Below are 14,514 nucleotides of genomic sequence, written 5' to 3'. Positions count from 1 at the left end.
AAATTCGAACAAAACATTCGAAATAGAAAGCCACTTTCAACCACTTTCAGCCTCATATCTCCCGCACCCTTATAGCTATCGAGATGCAACCACCCCTATGCACGAATGGAGACTTGGGGCTACTACCACATACAAACACCATTCATGTGCGATGTGTAGTTTTGGCGAAAAAGTGAAATATAGGGACATACATGTCCATTTTTATATATATATATATAGCTTTAGGCATAGTTTTAAGTTTATCTTTACCTTGTATAATTTTAAATATATTAAAACCTTTAGTTAATACCAACTGATGAGGGACTATTTTCTATCGGAAAATAGTCCAAAATGCATTTTGGGTTTTTTGTTTCCATACTTATGTAGTCATTTTTGTGTGTATTAAACATTTTTACTTTGATCCCTGAGCATTTGTGTCCATCATTGATCTGATAAGCCCTCACTATTATCTGCCTCATGGTTGTTGATAATTTAAATAATAGGAGTGCAGAGTATCAGAAATTGTTTTTAAATGGTGAGTGATGAAAGTAGCAAGACTGAGCTTCGGATGATAATTAAAACAAATATTTAAAAAGCCAGGAATGTGGATATTGAATTTTGAACTTTCAGATAAATAGGTTTCTTAAAGTGGACTCCATCTTTCTTCAAGTTCAGACATCATTCTACTTAGGATCTCAGCTTTGGCCTTAGAGAAACCCTCTGTTAAGTTGTCCAATCCTTAATTTGTGGTGGATTGGAGACCATAGCTTATTTTCCTTACCCTGTCCTCTGCCTAAACAGGATAGGTGACTCTTGTTAGTCTGGGCGACAGATGAGCTGGCATGAATTCTATTCAGATAGTATACCATGTAGAATTTGAATGTTTTACAAGCCAGGATATCTGAAGATATTTGGCAACCTATTGATGATATTACTCAAAGACTTGGCCTGAGTGCACATGCCAGCTACCATCATACTTGAAAAATGGGTCGTTCCTAACATGGAGTCAGACACCCTGACAGTCGCCCTTAACATAGGGAACTGATGCTGTTTTGTCGTTTTTGCCTGATAGCATTTAGCTGGGCATATTGGAAAGGCTTTCATGTCTTGGGAAGCCATATCAGGAATATAATATGTATTCCAGACATATATCGCCCAACCTATCCAGGAACACCTCCCCGCCACAGTGAGGCGGCTAGCAGGGCTTTAGGGAGGACTCGCATGATTACGATTCCACAATCAATGAAAGTTAAGATTGTTTTGTTATGTTTTCTAAACCCATACAGGTAATCAAACCCAATCAAAGTAAATCTGATTCTCCTGGACCTAGTAAGAAAAAGAAAATGATATCTTTGGAATGTAGAACTTTAACATTATCAAGAATTTTGATAGCAGTATGAAAATTTTTGAATTGGCAAAGAAGTTTGAGCTACTGGTATCTACAGTAAGAACAATCATAAAAGATAAAGAAAGAATTCTCAATGTGGTGAAAAATGCTCGATCCTTGAATTAAAGCCTAATTTGTAAATGTCATGGTATTATTGCTTAGATGGAAACAATGCTGAAAATTATGGTGTGATAATCAAGTAAAAGTGAAGAATTGTCCAGTTGTTCATAACACTGTGCTATCAAGCTAAGCTGATTTTTGAGATGTTGAAAGAAGCTAGAAAGGCAGGCAAAGCTGAAAACTTTGCAGCTAGTAATAATTTATTTAAAACACAACCTTTGACATAAATATAGACTGGTTCCTGCTTTGTATCCAGGAATGAAGACTCCAAATCTAGAGTAGTAAGACCATCCAAGCTATTAATCCCTGCTTATCTTCAGAAATTTTGTTTTTAATTCATCACTGTTTTTAACTGTCCTGTCTTGTAGTTCAATCTATCACCTTAACTAAGGATTTTTTGTACTTCTCTAACAGGTGTCCAGAAAAAAATCCAGACAAAATATCTCATTCTCTAGCTAACAGTTAATAATTTTAATTATGCTGGATATGTTGTAATTTGAAAGTGCATTCAATGCTGTAGGACATTTTAGAATCTTTTTCTGCATTCAATTTTCTTTGTCTTTCAAAGTAGCAAAGAGATACTTTATGATTATACAACTTTTACACATTAAGAAACTAAAAAAAGTTTACTCTAAACCATTTTTCAGACGAAGGAATATCAGAATAAAAAAGCGTTAAAGAAAATTTTAAAAAATGTTCTTTAATGCCTTTTTTATGTGAATTTTTCTCTTAAATCAGTAAAATTGTTGCTGTGACATCCACTCTACATTTTTAAGTTACTTATCAAAATAAACTGTATATTGCATTCTCCAATCTTTTGAGAGTGGATTACTGCCATGTAAAAGAAAGGAATCCTGTAGAAAAGTGAGAATTCTAACAAAAGCCAATGTGGAAGGATTGAAAAGGACCTTTGAAGACAGTGACAAAGTTTCTATTTGATCCTTAGCCCTGAAACTGAAAATTTTACACAGTTCTATGAAGCTAGTCACACTTTATTCAGGAAGCAGTATTCTCTTTTCCCATGAAAGATAATGAATGATCTGCCAGAATACTTTGTTTGCTTTTGTGTATTCAGAGTCCAGTTTTCTGCCAAACAATTTCCACGCTTTCTCTTTTGATGATTTTACAATTTTGGCTGCAACTTTTTTACACCTTGTTATACTGTTGGAATCAACGATTGCGATGTGCTGTAACGTTCTTATGACGTAATAAAAGGTTGGTGGCGCTCTTGACCCCTCGGGCAAGGTGACCTAGTTTCACTCTCCCCTTTTCAAGCGCTGACTTTCCGGGAGTGACGACTGTGTAATCTTTTGTGCACTCTTTGTTCTTTGTTATATAACCAGTTACGCGAGTCTAACTTGATTTTACTAATCTCTGAAAAGCTACATCCAGTCTAACATATACATGGTATGATCCAAAAGTTTGGGGACTGCAGTAATGTATGACAACAAAAGCATATATTTAAAGTTACAACGTATGAAATGGATTCTATCAAACTACCCCTACGTGTTCAAGTTGATTTCGCCCATGCCACGTGATTAAATCGCGAGTGCTGTTGCTTTTTTTCGGAGATAGTTACCTTTGTTTGGTGATGTAATAAAAATGGAGTTTCAAGAACAGCGCTGCAACATTAAATTTTGTCAGCGTTTAGGTAAAACATCTATGAAGACTTTAAAATTGCTAAGAAAGGTGTACGGTGATTCTATCATGGTGAAATCAAAGGTTTAAAGAGGGCCGAGAATCCATTGCAGATGAACGCTCTGGCCAACCTTCGACTTCACGGAACGAGGAAAATGTTGAGTTGGTCTCTCAATTATCTAGACATTTTACATCGTTTGAGGGAATCCATTCGTCGTAAACGGCCGCAGATCTGGCGAAATGGAGACTGGTACCTTCTGCATGACAACGCACCTGCACATCGGTCCCAAATGGTCACACAGTTTCTCGCCAAATCTCAAATTAATGTGCTTTCACCGGTCTTAGCTCCGTATGATTTTTATTTGTTTCCATCAATGAAAAAGCATTTGCAGGGACGCCGTTTTGTGTCATCAGATGAGGTGAGAGCAGCATCGCAGGAGGCCTTACGGGAGGTTTCAAAAAATGGCTTCCAGCAGTGCTTCCAGAAGTTATACAAGCGCTGGAAAAAGTGTATCATTGCCCAAGGTGATTACTTTGAAGGTGGTTGTGCATCGGCAATATAAACTTTTTAAGGTAAGGAATTTTAAGCCAAGTCCCCGAACTTTTGGATCGTACTACGTATATTGATTTTGTAGTTCAGAAGATCATAAACTCAGCCATGCTAAGCAAGTTTTCTGTATACCTTCTTGAACCTTTTGGTTTCATCAAGGCATTATCTTGACCATGTAGCACCACATACAAATATTTCTGTCAACAGCACAAGATTCAGCAATAGTTTCCACTTTGTCTTAATGTTGGATTGCATCTCAGGAATTGGCTGATATCTAGAAGAATAGCATTTGTACAGTGCTTTACTGCAATGCTACCTTGCATTCTTGTGGTGGAAAAATAATTAAATTATTAATTTAAAAAATATTGGCTATTCATTGGCTACTTTTGAAGTTTTTGACATTTGTGTCATGGCGTTTTGCAGTGGCATCTTAGAAAAAGGGTTATCATCTTTGTTAACATGTGGAATTGATGTTATTATATGGTGGTGTCAGTGGAGAAGGATAACTTATTTGATCCCAGTGTTAAATTATAGTGGTAAAAATTAAATTATATGTATTTTTTTTAATGACATAATGAGGTTTACAGAATGTCGAGTTATCAAGAGTTGAGTTTTCGGGATTCTATCGTAATTGTAAACTAGGTTTAAGTTATGTACAGGTAACCCCCATATAACACGGTAGTTACGTTCCAAAAAATTGCCGTGTTATGCGAATCCGTGTTATACGAAACAAAGAACTAATATGAAAAGAAGGGTTAGGTTCCAAAAATTAAAAAACATTCTAGTATATTTTCATAATTAAGATAAATATCTTCATTAAAATTTTTTAAGTGATACATATTAATATAAATTAAACAATGTTTTCTTCGTCATCACTAAAAACACTATTAATTAACCGAGAGCGTTTTCTTTTTGGCAAGTTATCCTTATCCTCTGAGCATTTTTCTGCATTATCTTCAGATCCATGCTTTACCTTTTGCAAAATGTATGTAATTTTAGATTGCTTGCTTCTAGTTAAAAGGTCTTTATAAATTTCCTTATATGGTGCTAAGCACTTATGAAGAATAAAGCAAGTATGGAATAAGGGAAAAACATTCGGCAACATCAGAAGCAGAAGCGTCGCGATCTGGCAACATTGAAACAAGTTTCGAGAAGGACCACGTGTATCGACAGAAGGCGAGAAGAGAAAATTTACATACTTAAGTACTAATAGTTCACGAAAATAATAATTTTCGTGAACTATTATTACTTAAGTATGTAAAAATTTATTACATTTCCTGTTGTATGAGGGTTTTACCCAATTCTCGAACCATGTCGGAGTGAATCCGTGCTATAAAAGTACCGTGTTATATGGGGGATGGTACCAATTCTCGAACCGTGTTAGAGCGAATCCGTGCTATAGAAGTGCCGTGTTATATGGGGGTTACCTGTATAAACATTTAAAAACATTAATAATTATATATATTTTAAGACTAAAAAACACATTTCTGAATACTGTTTATTTACAGATACTTGTTTTATAGTTTGTAGATATTAAAAAATAAAAATGGATGGCAAGTTCTACACACCTTCACTATGTGATGCTACACTTAGTTCAGACACTCCATCAGAAGATGAAGATAAATTGAGAAGAAAATTAGTGGATGAATTTGTAGATGTGTCTGAAAAAGTGAAAGTTTATTTGAGAATTAGAGCATCTAAGTTAAATGAAAGAAATAAGGTAACAGTTTAACTATTAATTTTTAAATAATATATAAGATTTATCAAACTACTGAAAATTACTTGATATTTTTCCTGTTTTTGATTTGCTAAATTAGAAAATTAAGCATTAACTATTGCAGCTGGATTTTTACAAATCTTTGCAGATTGGTAGAATTTAAGTGTGTGTGTGTGTGTTTTAAATAAATTGCTAGATTAAATTTATTAAAATGAAAATGTAAGACTTGGCATTTTGTTGTCATTTAAAAGGTTCAAACTACTATGTTCAAGAAAGCAAAATTATTCTTTGTTTTATTCAGAAATGTTTTTGACTATCTTTAGCTTTCAAAGAATGATGTAGAACCATGGTTCCCAATTAGTGGTATACGTACCCCCAGGGGTATGTGAAATTGCATGAAGGGTACGTGTGGCAATCTAAAACTGGTAGGTTTAAAATTTAAACGCATGAGATGAAGCAATCAAAAAAATAATGGGTGGATCATCAAAAATTCGGCAATTTACAACATGTCAAATGCACAAATTCGTTTATTTATAACTAAAAATATTCTTGAAATTTCATCAAAAAATGCATTTGTGACAATACCTAAATGAAATTCTTACGCAAGAAAAAAAATTGTACAATTAACATTATCATCATGTCAGCGAAGCGGCAATAAAATATTTACTACCATTTTGCACAACATACCTCTGCGAGAGCGAATTTTTGGCCGTGACAAACACAAAAACTAAACATCGTTACCAACTTCGACTCTAAGATGACTCGAGACTGAAGCTGACCAAAAAGCAACCAGATTTTACAAAGTTGTGAAAAGAAAATCATGCACATTTGTCATGTTAAAATTAAATAACCTTACGTTATTTTCATTATTATTAGAATTCTATTTTAAAGGTAATAAATGTAAGAGAAACTTATTCTATTTATCACTAGCTGTCTACCCACAGCTTTGCCTGCATTATATCGAATTTTCTCGTGGGAGTAAGATATTTTCTCAGTAAAATGTAGTTTATGTCCATCTCCAACATGTCAGTTATCTCTGTGCCAAATTTTATTAAAACCTGTTCAGCGGTTTAGACGTGAAAAGGTGACAGACAGTCAGAATTACCTTCGAGTTTATATTAGTATGGATTAATATGAATTTTTGCTATAAGGGGTATGCGAGTTTGAGCTCTTTATTGATGTGGTACGCAGGAAAAACTAATTGGGAACCACTGATGTAGAACAACATTTTCCAAGCTGCTATTCTATATTAGACTAGTGCTCTTCAGAGCAGTTCAAAGAGCCCAAAAACATTAAGAAGGTATCTAGTAATATATATATATATATATAAATGAGGATGTTTGTTTGTTTGTTCTCTATGTACATCTAGGCCAATCAACCAATTGCTACGAAACTCGGCAGTTACATTTAAATACTTCTAACTTAGATAATNTTTCTTGAAGTGGTACGCAGGAAAAACTAATTGGGAACCACTGATGTAGAACAACATTTTCCAAGCTGCTATTCTATATTAGACTAGTGCTCTTCAGAGCAGTTCAAAGAGCCCAAAAACATTAAGAAGGTATCTAGTAATATATATATATATATATAAATGAGGATGTTTGTTTGTTTGCTATACACTCCTAGACTGTTCAACCAATTGCTATGAAACTTGGCAGTTACATTAACATACTTTTAACTTAGATAATCCTTAGATAATAGGGTCATACTATCTACATTCAATTTACTGGTTTTACATGTAGTGTTATCTATTGGCAAAAAAATTAAAATATAATAAATTAAATATAATTCCTGTAAAAAAAAGGATATAATTAAAAAAACCAAATATTAGATTCTCTTAATTACTGTGAAATGATATAGTGAAAAGTGCACACATTATATCATTACTGAGATGGGTAGCATATAGTATTCATCAGCATGGAGTTAAAAATGTTACACTGAAAACTACATAAGTGTTTAATTTTCCACATCTAACAACTTGGGTTTTTTCATTTTTGAATGGTACTTTCTAAATTCTAATAAATGCCCACCAGTGATTAATAGGTATTCTGATATTGTTCTTAAAATGGATTTTACCACATACATATTTGAAATTTACAATTGATTACTGCCATGGTCTCCTTGTGGTAGTGACTGACCGGACTCTAGTCAGGGGGCCTGGTATGAAGATGGCCAGCTTGTATTTTTTGCTTTGCTTGGATTTTTCTTCTGGAATATTGAGTTCAATTTAATTGGAATATTTAATTCTTGACATTGTTTAATTTATATTCTAGGTTAGGTTTCTTGCCTCACCCACTAAGGGTTCAAGTGGGGAGCTTGCCAATGATCCTGGTCTGGGGGCTCCGCTGTAGGATGTGGGGGCCATGATTACTGCAATGGATACTTTATATACCTGGGTGGAGCTGGGTGTAACAACTAGAATGTAGATATTTTCCTCAAATTATACTGATAGAATCACAATATAATGTTAGAATATATAGAATGTTACTTTATTTCAATGTGATAAGTATGTTTACATTTCCTCATAGTGTGGTCAGTTCTCATTACTAATTCAGAGTTATGCTTATATGCATGTGAATTAGTTAAACGCAGCTAATGAGAAGCTTACAGACTGAAGTATAACTTTGATGCAGTATGTTAGATACGTACTGACCTTTTAAGACTGTGCATGTTATTTAATGCATGCTTTCAAGAATCTTTATTACTAGTGCTCGTAACTAATCTTTTTGAAAATGTCAATCTATGTAGATTTCATTAGCTTGGAAACCACTGATGTAGAACAGTGATTGTCAAAGTTGTCAATCTGTGGACTACTTAATTAAACTGTGTCACAAATGAACCATGGACTACCTTTGCCCCTGTAAATGTCACTTTATGTGACATTTACAGAGGTAAAGGTAAGTCCAAGGTAAGTCACAAAATACAGTGGTGCCTCGTATAACGTACGCCTCGAATAACGGACTTTCTGTTTGACCGTTACGTGACTCGAGCAATGGACTTGCTGCGAACAACGGACTTTCCGTTCGGCAGTTACGTGAGGCGAACAATGGACTTTCTTTGAACAAGTGCGAATGATGTTTCCACTCTTTTGCCGTTGCCAATGACAATCTGCTATTTTTAGGATATATTAGTATTATTAGAATGTATTATTAGTATATCTGAAGTAGAAATGTAATGTAATATATGTTGATGATTTAAATAAACATTAAATGTAATGTAATACAGTATATGTTGACGATTTAAATAAACGAAATGTAATTGTGTAGATGCCGAGGTGGCGGGATGAAAAGAGGTTGTAAAAAACAAACGGAGCGAGAGTAGCTCGTAGAAGTGTTTAGTGATCTTAATTAATAAAGAATTATTCGTATCATATAATCTGGCAAGTTAAGTCATTTATAATGCACCATGGCTTCTAAAAAAAAAAAAAAACAGAAAGGTGATTTCAATTGAAACAAAGCAAGAAATCATCAGGAGTGAAAGTTGACAAAAACTTTCTTGTCGAATGGGGAGAGGTTCAGGAGTTTACCAACACTCATTATCCAAACAGAGCTGAGGCCAACAGGATCAATGATCTCTACGATGACACCTTTGTCCGTCATTTCCGACAGGTGTTAAAGAAGAAAGAGAAACAGACCACCTTGGTCATGTTTTTCAAGAAGCCAGCGGGCAAAAAACAAAGGATGGAACAAGAGAAGTTGACCCTGCAAGTTCCGGTAGCCTCTCCTGAATCTGACTCCGATTAAAAAACAATAAAAAAAGACCCGCTGCAATGTGTAAAAAGTCTGTATCTGTATGAATGTGTAAAGAAAGTGTTCTTCCACCTCCTCCTCACATCTGACTACCCGGCATAATTGATGTCTGCTCCATTTTCATTTTTTATGGTACAGTACGGTTATTTTATGCTGCGGAACGAATTATATGTTTTAACATGTATTTCTATGGGAAAATGCGTTTCGTATAACGGACGTTTCACTTAACGGACGTGCACCTGGAACGGATTAAGTACGTTGTATGAGACACCACTGTATTTTCATTCACAATATATCAAGTAACCTGACTTAATAGATGCAGTAAATGAAAATGTTCTTTTCTCTGATTAAACAGCAAAGAATTGTATTTTGGAAAAATGATTAGGTCAGTCTGGACCAACAGACTCAAGTTCTTGGACTATTATCTATTCATGGATCATATTTTGAGAACTGCTGATGTTTTAACATAAATCTAAATTTGTGTGTTCTTTACTGTTCATTCATACTCTCAGCAAGCTGAGGTTGCTCTAGAATGATTGAAAAATTTTTAAAATAAAGAACAATTTTGATTTCTCAAATTTGGAAGTTTCGTCTTTTTAAATTAAGTGTATTAATTTTATTTTTATTTTCTTTTTTACTTCTAGTATTACTTTTAAATAAAAATTTAAGATATTTACTTAAATACACTATGAAATTTTTCTTACAGGATTGTATTGAAGTTATTGATAAGAGCACAGTAATCATGCATCCATTACATAAGACTTTATTCACAAAGACACATAGTCAAGATACTAGTAAGTTAAGCCAGAAATTTATTTTCACGGAAGTCTGCGGACCAGAAGTTGGACAAGAAGAATTCTTTAATATAACAATGAGCGATACAATAAAACAGTTTAATGATGGACAAAATTGTTTAATATTTGCATATGGAATAACAAATTCTGGAAAATCATATACAATTCAAGGTAATTGATTTAAAAGTTATATATATTGACATTTAGTGAATAAAATTATAATAATTGCTTTGAGTTGTTTTTGCATTGTAGGAATCTTCCACGTATTGTATTCTTTATAATAGAGACTTTATTGCATTGTCTGTTTTCTTATTTTTTGTTAAATTAAATGAAAATTCCCAAATTTTCTATTTACTTTCATATGTGAGCAGATAGTTTTGTTATAATAATAATTTCTTATTTTGTATAAAAAGTTCCATAAATAGGTCTAAAAATCAAAACATGTTAAGAGATAAAAGGAATTTATTTAATACAGTGCACATTCATCAATTCAAAGAGATTTTGTTCATTTTTTTCCACTCTGTTCCAAACAAAAACAAAAAATTGTGAATTAAGTTTTAAAATGTCAAATTTGTAGTTTGTTTTTTTTTTTTTACTTCATATATAACTCAACTAATGTAAACAATCCTATACAATAATTTTGGGTAAAGAAAAAGTTATTAGGAGCTAAATTGACAGTAAGATGATTGTGGAAGACTCACTTTCAAAAGATGTGATTGACAGAATTCAAAATATGAATCAAAGTATTATGTTTTGTTCAATCTATTTATTTGCTCATGTCCACATGCATGCGTGACAACTACTTGATTCCAAGAATTTATAAAATTTATTTTAAACAAAATTAATATTTAATTTACTTTTGTGGAGCCTGCTATCAGATTGCCTTGACCAGTCTTATTTATTTCTTATCCTCATATCTAAGTTTACTAAATAAAATAAGGAATTGAAGGGAAGATAGTAAGCCAGAAATGCAAATCTGTAATTAAACAAATGTCTTCTTGTTGAGTGTGGCTTTCCAAATAAAAGGACCTACAAATAGGTTTAAAAAATTAGAAAATTTACATCAATAATATTTAATGACATGGATTTAAGAGTTAGTGAATTGCTCAGCTTATATTTATTAATGTTACTAAAATACTAAAAAACTAAAGTAAATTACTAACTAAAGTAGAACAAAATCAATAATGTACTTCTAAATAGAAATTTATAAATAGTCCTCTAAAAATTATATAGAAATGACAAATTACCAGAAAATTATTCAAAATAAAATTTTAACTAAGAATGTGTAATATCAATTAAAGTATGGATTGATTTATTGAAAATGAAAGGGGAGAAGTAAAGATGAGAGAGATGTACAAATCTTTGATGATTTTGATAAAGATTATAGTGGTAGACGAATATTTGTAGTTTGCAGACTTTTTCATATTTTTTTAAAGATACTCTTGGTGAAAGTGGATAAAGGAAAGGCTGTTTGACAAGTTTGTGATTCGAGTGAAAATTGGCAGATAATCACAGTGTGTGTCAGGAAAATTATTCTCAACATGAATTTTATTAACAAGTTTTACAATTTATAAATTTTCATCAGTCTTATTTTATATTTTCTAGGAAAGCCTTCGCAGCCTGGTCTGATTCCACGAACTTTAAGCATTATTTTTAATAACATACAGGGATATCAAATGAAGAGTCCTTTATTTAAACCAAATTACTCAAATGAAGTAACATGTCTGTCCGACAAACAGCAAAAAGAGGAACTGTTGGCTAAAAAATTACTATTAGGTGTAATTGATAATGAAGTTAGTATTATTTTATAACTAAAGTAAATATTAGAAATTATTTGTTCAAATAATGCCAAAATAAATATTGGAATTTATTTTTAATAGCTAACAGATGATGATTCAGAAGTAAGTTGTACATACAGCAGCTCAATGAGATCAGCTTCCCTTCAGTCGTCCAACACATCTAATGATGCCACAAACAAATATAATTTATTCAAAAATCAAGGTTTGTATGCTTTTTAAATTATGGATTTAAAGCTGCTAATTTAAAAATTAAAATCTGTTTCAATGTTTTCATTTCAACAGATAATCTTTCTGTTGTGCCTTGTGAAGAAAATGATTCATCGGATCATAAGAAAACTGTATATTTGATATGGGTTTCGTTTATTGAAGTGTATAATGAGCATCTTTTTGACTTATTAGTGCCATCGACTAGCAGATACGAGACTAAGCTAAGCTTAGGTCAGGATAAAAATGGAAATGCTTATGTTAAAGGTAAAATAAAGTTTCAGTTTTGAAAAAAGTTAATGAATAAAATTATGTAATTTAAAAATTTTTACAGGATTACGTGAAATATTCGTAACCTCGGCTAGAGAGGCTTATGAAATCCTGAAGTTTGGGCAAAAAAATTTGCGCATAGCATCGACAAAATTAAATCATCAGTCTAGCAGAAGGTACTTTGAAATTTTTTATTTATTTTACAAATTCATATATTTAATAATTTATTGGAATAATAAATTTTACATGTAATTTTAAATAATTATATACTAATAATAATAGGAATATAAATTATACAACTTTTTTGTGAATTGCATCAAATACAAATAATTATTAATTTGTATTTTTGTTTGCTATATATAATGCTACAGAAAATTTATCACCACATTGTAACAACGATAATAAGAAATCAAAATTTTATATATTTCCTGATTATATATTTTAAATCACATAATCTTATTATAGTACACTTTTTCTAATCCGTCCTTAAAAATCTGACTTTTTAAGTATGTGGCATATTCCTCAGTGTGATGTGCTTTCTCTTCCATGAAAGTATCAATTATGTCACACATCCTGTTTACTTTTGTTTCAGTTCTTTTCACAATATTGTATTTGCTTGCCTGTTTCCAAGATAGATCTAGATCAAAGGGTGACAGGTCACATCATTTATTTCCTTTAGGCTGTATACACTTGGTAATCTGACAACTCTCTATGTGAGGATTGGCTGGATTAGCAAAAGTTGAGTATGTATGACTGACATCAAAATTTAGGTGATATAATTCAGATATATTTATATTATACAATATTGTTTTAAACATTTATTATACTTTACAATTATGTATGTATACTCTAAAACAACTTACAATGAAAAAACCTTAATGTTATTTTATTATCAGCAATTAATGTATTAATGTGTTACTTATACAGTATCTAATTTTGTAAAAGACATACCTATACACAGGGGTTACCAGCATTCATCTATCATTTTGACTTGGCTTGAATTGGGGTTGATGCAACATGCACAAACCTGTTTGGCGAGAGATGCCATTTCAGTAAATATAGAGCATTGTTCTATCTGACATCATGCATTGCTATTGAAACTTTCAAAAATAGCAAGTATGTTGTCATGATACAGAAGTATTTAGGTGACACTTCAATATTGGAAGATATGGGAGAGTACCTGATCATCATACCATCACAAACTGGACAGAGATGTTTCCTGCTATGACTTCTGCATTAGACAAGAAACAGGAAGAAAATGTGAAATCTATTTGGATGTTAGAGAACATTGAGCATGTGACGAGTGTTGTTAATCAAAGCCAGAGATGTTTGACATACAAACATGTATTGGCATTTATCCTGTCGGAGCTTAGTGTCAGATTTTGCATTTAGACCTAAATTATCATGCATACAAAATCAGTTGATACAAGTTATGGAAAACATGGTCAGTCGAGTGCATGAGTGTGTGATCCTGGATAGATTACATCTAAGTGAAGTTATTTTTAAGAAATATTTCTTCTTGTGTTGTAACAACATGATAGCTATGTATGTTTTTGTTATCACTCCTTATGATCAATAATTGAACAAAAGATGTGTTTCAAAATGCTAGGTGAATGTTGTTACACTCTGTACATATATTATAATGACTGATACATATAAAAATTTATATTTTTAAATGAAAATGTCAGTTCTATAATTATTGTATTTCATTATAATAAATTAATGTTTTCCTTTCTACTTGCCGTCATAAATTGTTATTCTATTTGATAACATAATGATGTTTTGATCTGCATAGAACTTTCAGATATATATATTAAATGGTTTTATTTCTGTTTATATATACAGTCATACCCCGACTTATGCGAACCCAGAGTTACGCAATTTTCAAATCTCGTCGATTCGTCTTTTGTTTGAGCGCCATGCAACCCTTGATTACTCACTCTCCCCACACTAATGTTCGGCTTACATGTTCGGATGTGTCGCGCGGAATCGATGCATAGCTACAATTTATTTTGTGTAATTTATTTCTGTTTGTTATATCTACGGAGACTTGAGAGACTCTATGTGGTGATTTCTTGTAACCATGAACGAACCAAAAGGCGAGATAAGATTAACGAGAACATTTATTAGCTTGCTTACATCCGACTTGGATTTTACACAAAAGGCATCTGAAATCGTAATCAATTGACGAAAAAAGTATACATTTATCAGATAATAAACAAAGACTCATTTTGTAAACAATTTACCTTTTGTATATACAACTGACAAGATTACCTTTCAAATTATAAACAGACTCGATCTCAAGCG

At 32.3% G+C, this 14,514-nt stretch overlaps 1 protein-coding gene across 4 annotated transcripts in view; it reads left to right on the top strand.

Moving 5' to 3' along the window:
* LOC111613531 (kinesin-like protein KIF20A) overlaps positions 1-14,514 on the top strand; it is an 83,359-nt gene that overhangs the window by 15,566 nt on the left and 53,279 nt on the right. For 3 of the 4 annotated variants that reach the window (XM_023354877.1, XM_023354876.1, XM_023354874.1), the window contains exons 2-7: positions 5,198-5,394; positions 9,847-10,105; positions 11,540-11,727; positions 11,815-11,935; positions 12,016-12,204; positions 12,272-12,383. In XM_023354877.1, coding sequence (XP_023210645.1) covers positions 5,221-5,394; positions 9,847-10,105; positions 11,540-11,727; positions 11,815-11,935; positions 12,016-12,204; positions 12,272-12,383 — 1,043 coding nt within the window. In that variant the 5' untranslated portion in view covers positions 5,198-5,220. Of the gene's footprint in view, positions 1-5,182; positions 5,395-9,846; positions 10,106-11,539; positions 11,728-11,814; positions 11,936-12,015; positions 12,205-12,271; positions 12,384-14,514 lie in introns of all 4 variants that reach the window. The other variant, XM_023354875.1, reaches the window with a different exon arrangement.

The sequence above is a fragment of the Centruroides sculpturatus genome, unplaced genomic scaffold, assembly GCF_000671375.1.
Source record: "Centruroides sculpturatus isolate CEXI.00-Female unplaced genomic scaffold, Cexi_2.0 scaffold1871, whole genome shotgun sequence".
NCBI lineage: Eukaryota > Metazoa > Arthropoda > Arachnida > Scorpiones > Buthidae > Centruroides > Centruroides sculpturatus.
The sequence above is the reverse complement of the archived record's forward strand: the minus strand, read 5'-3'. Positions and strand labels throughout refer to the sequence as shown.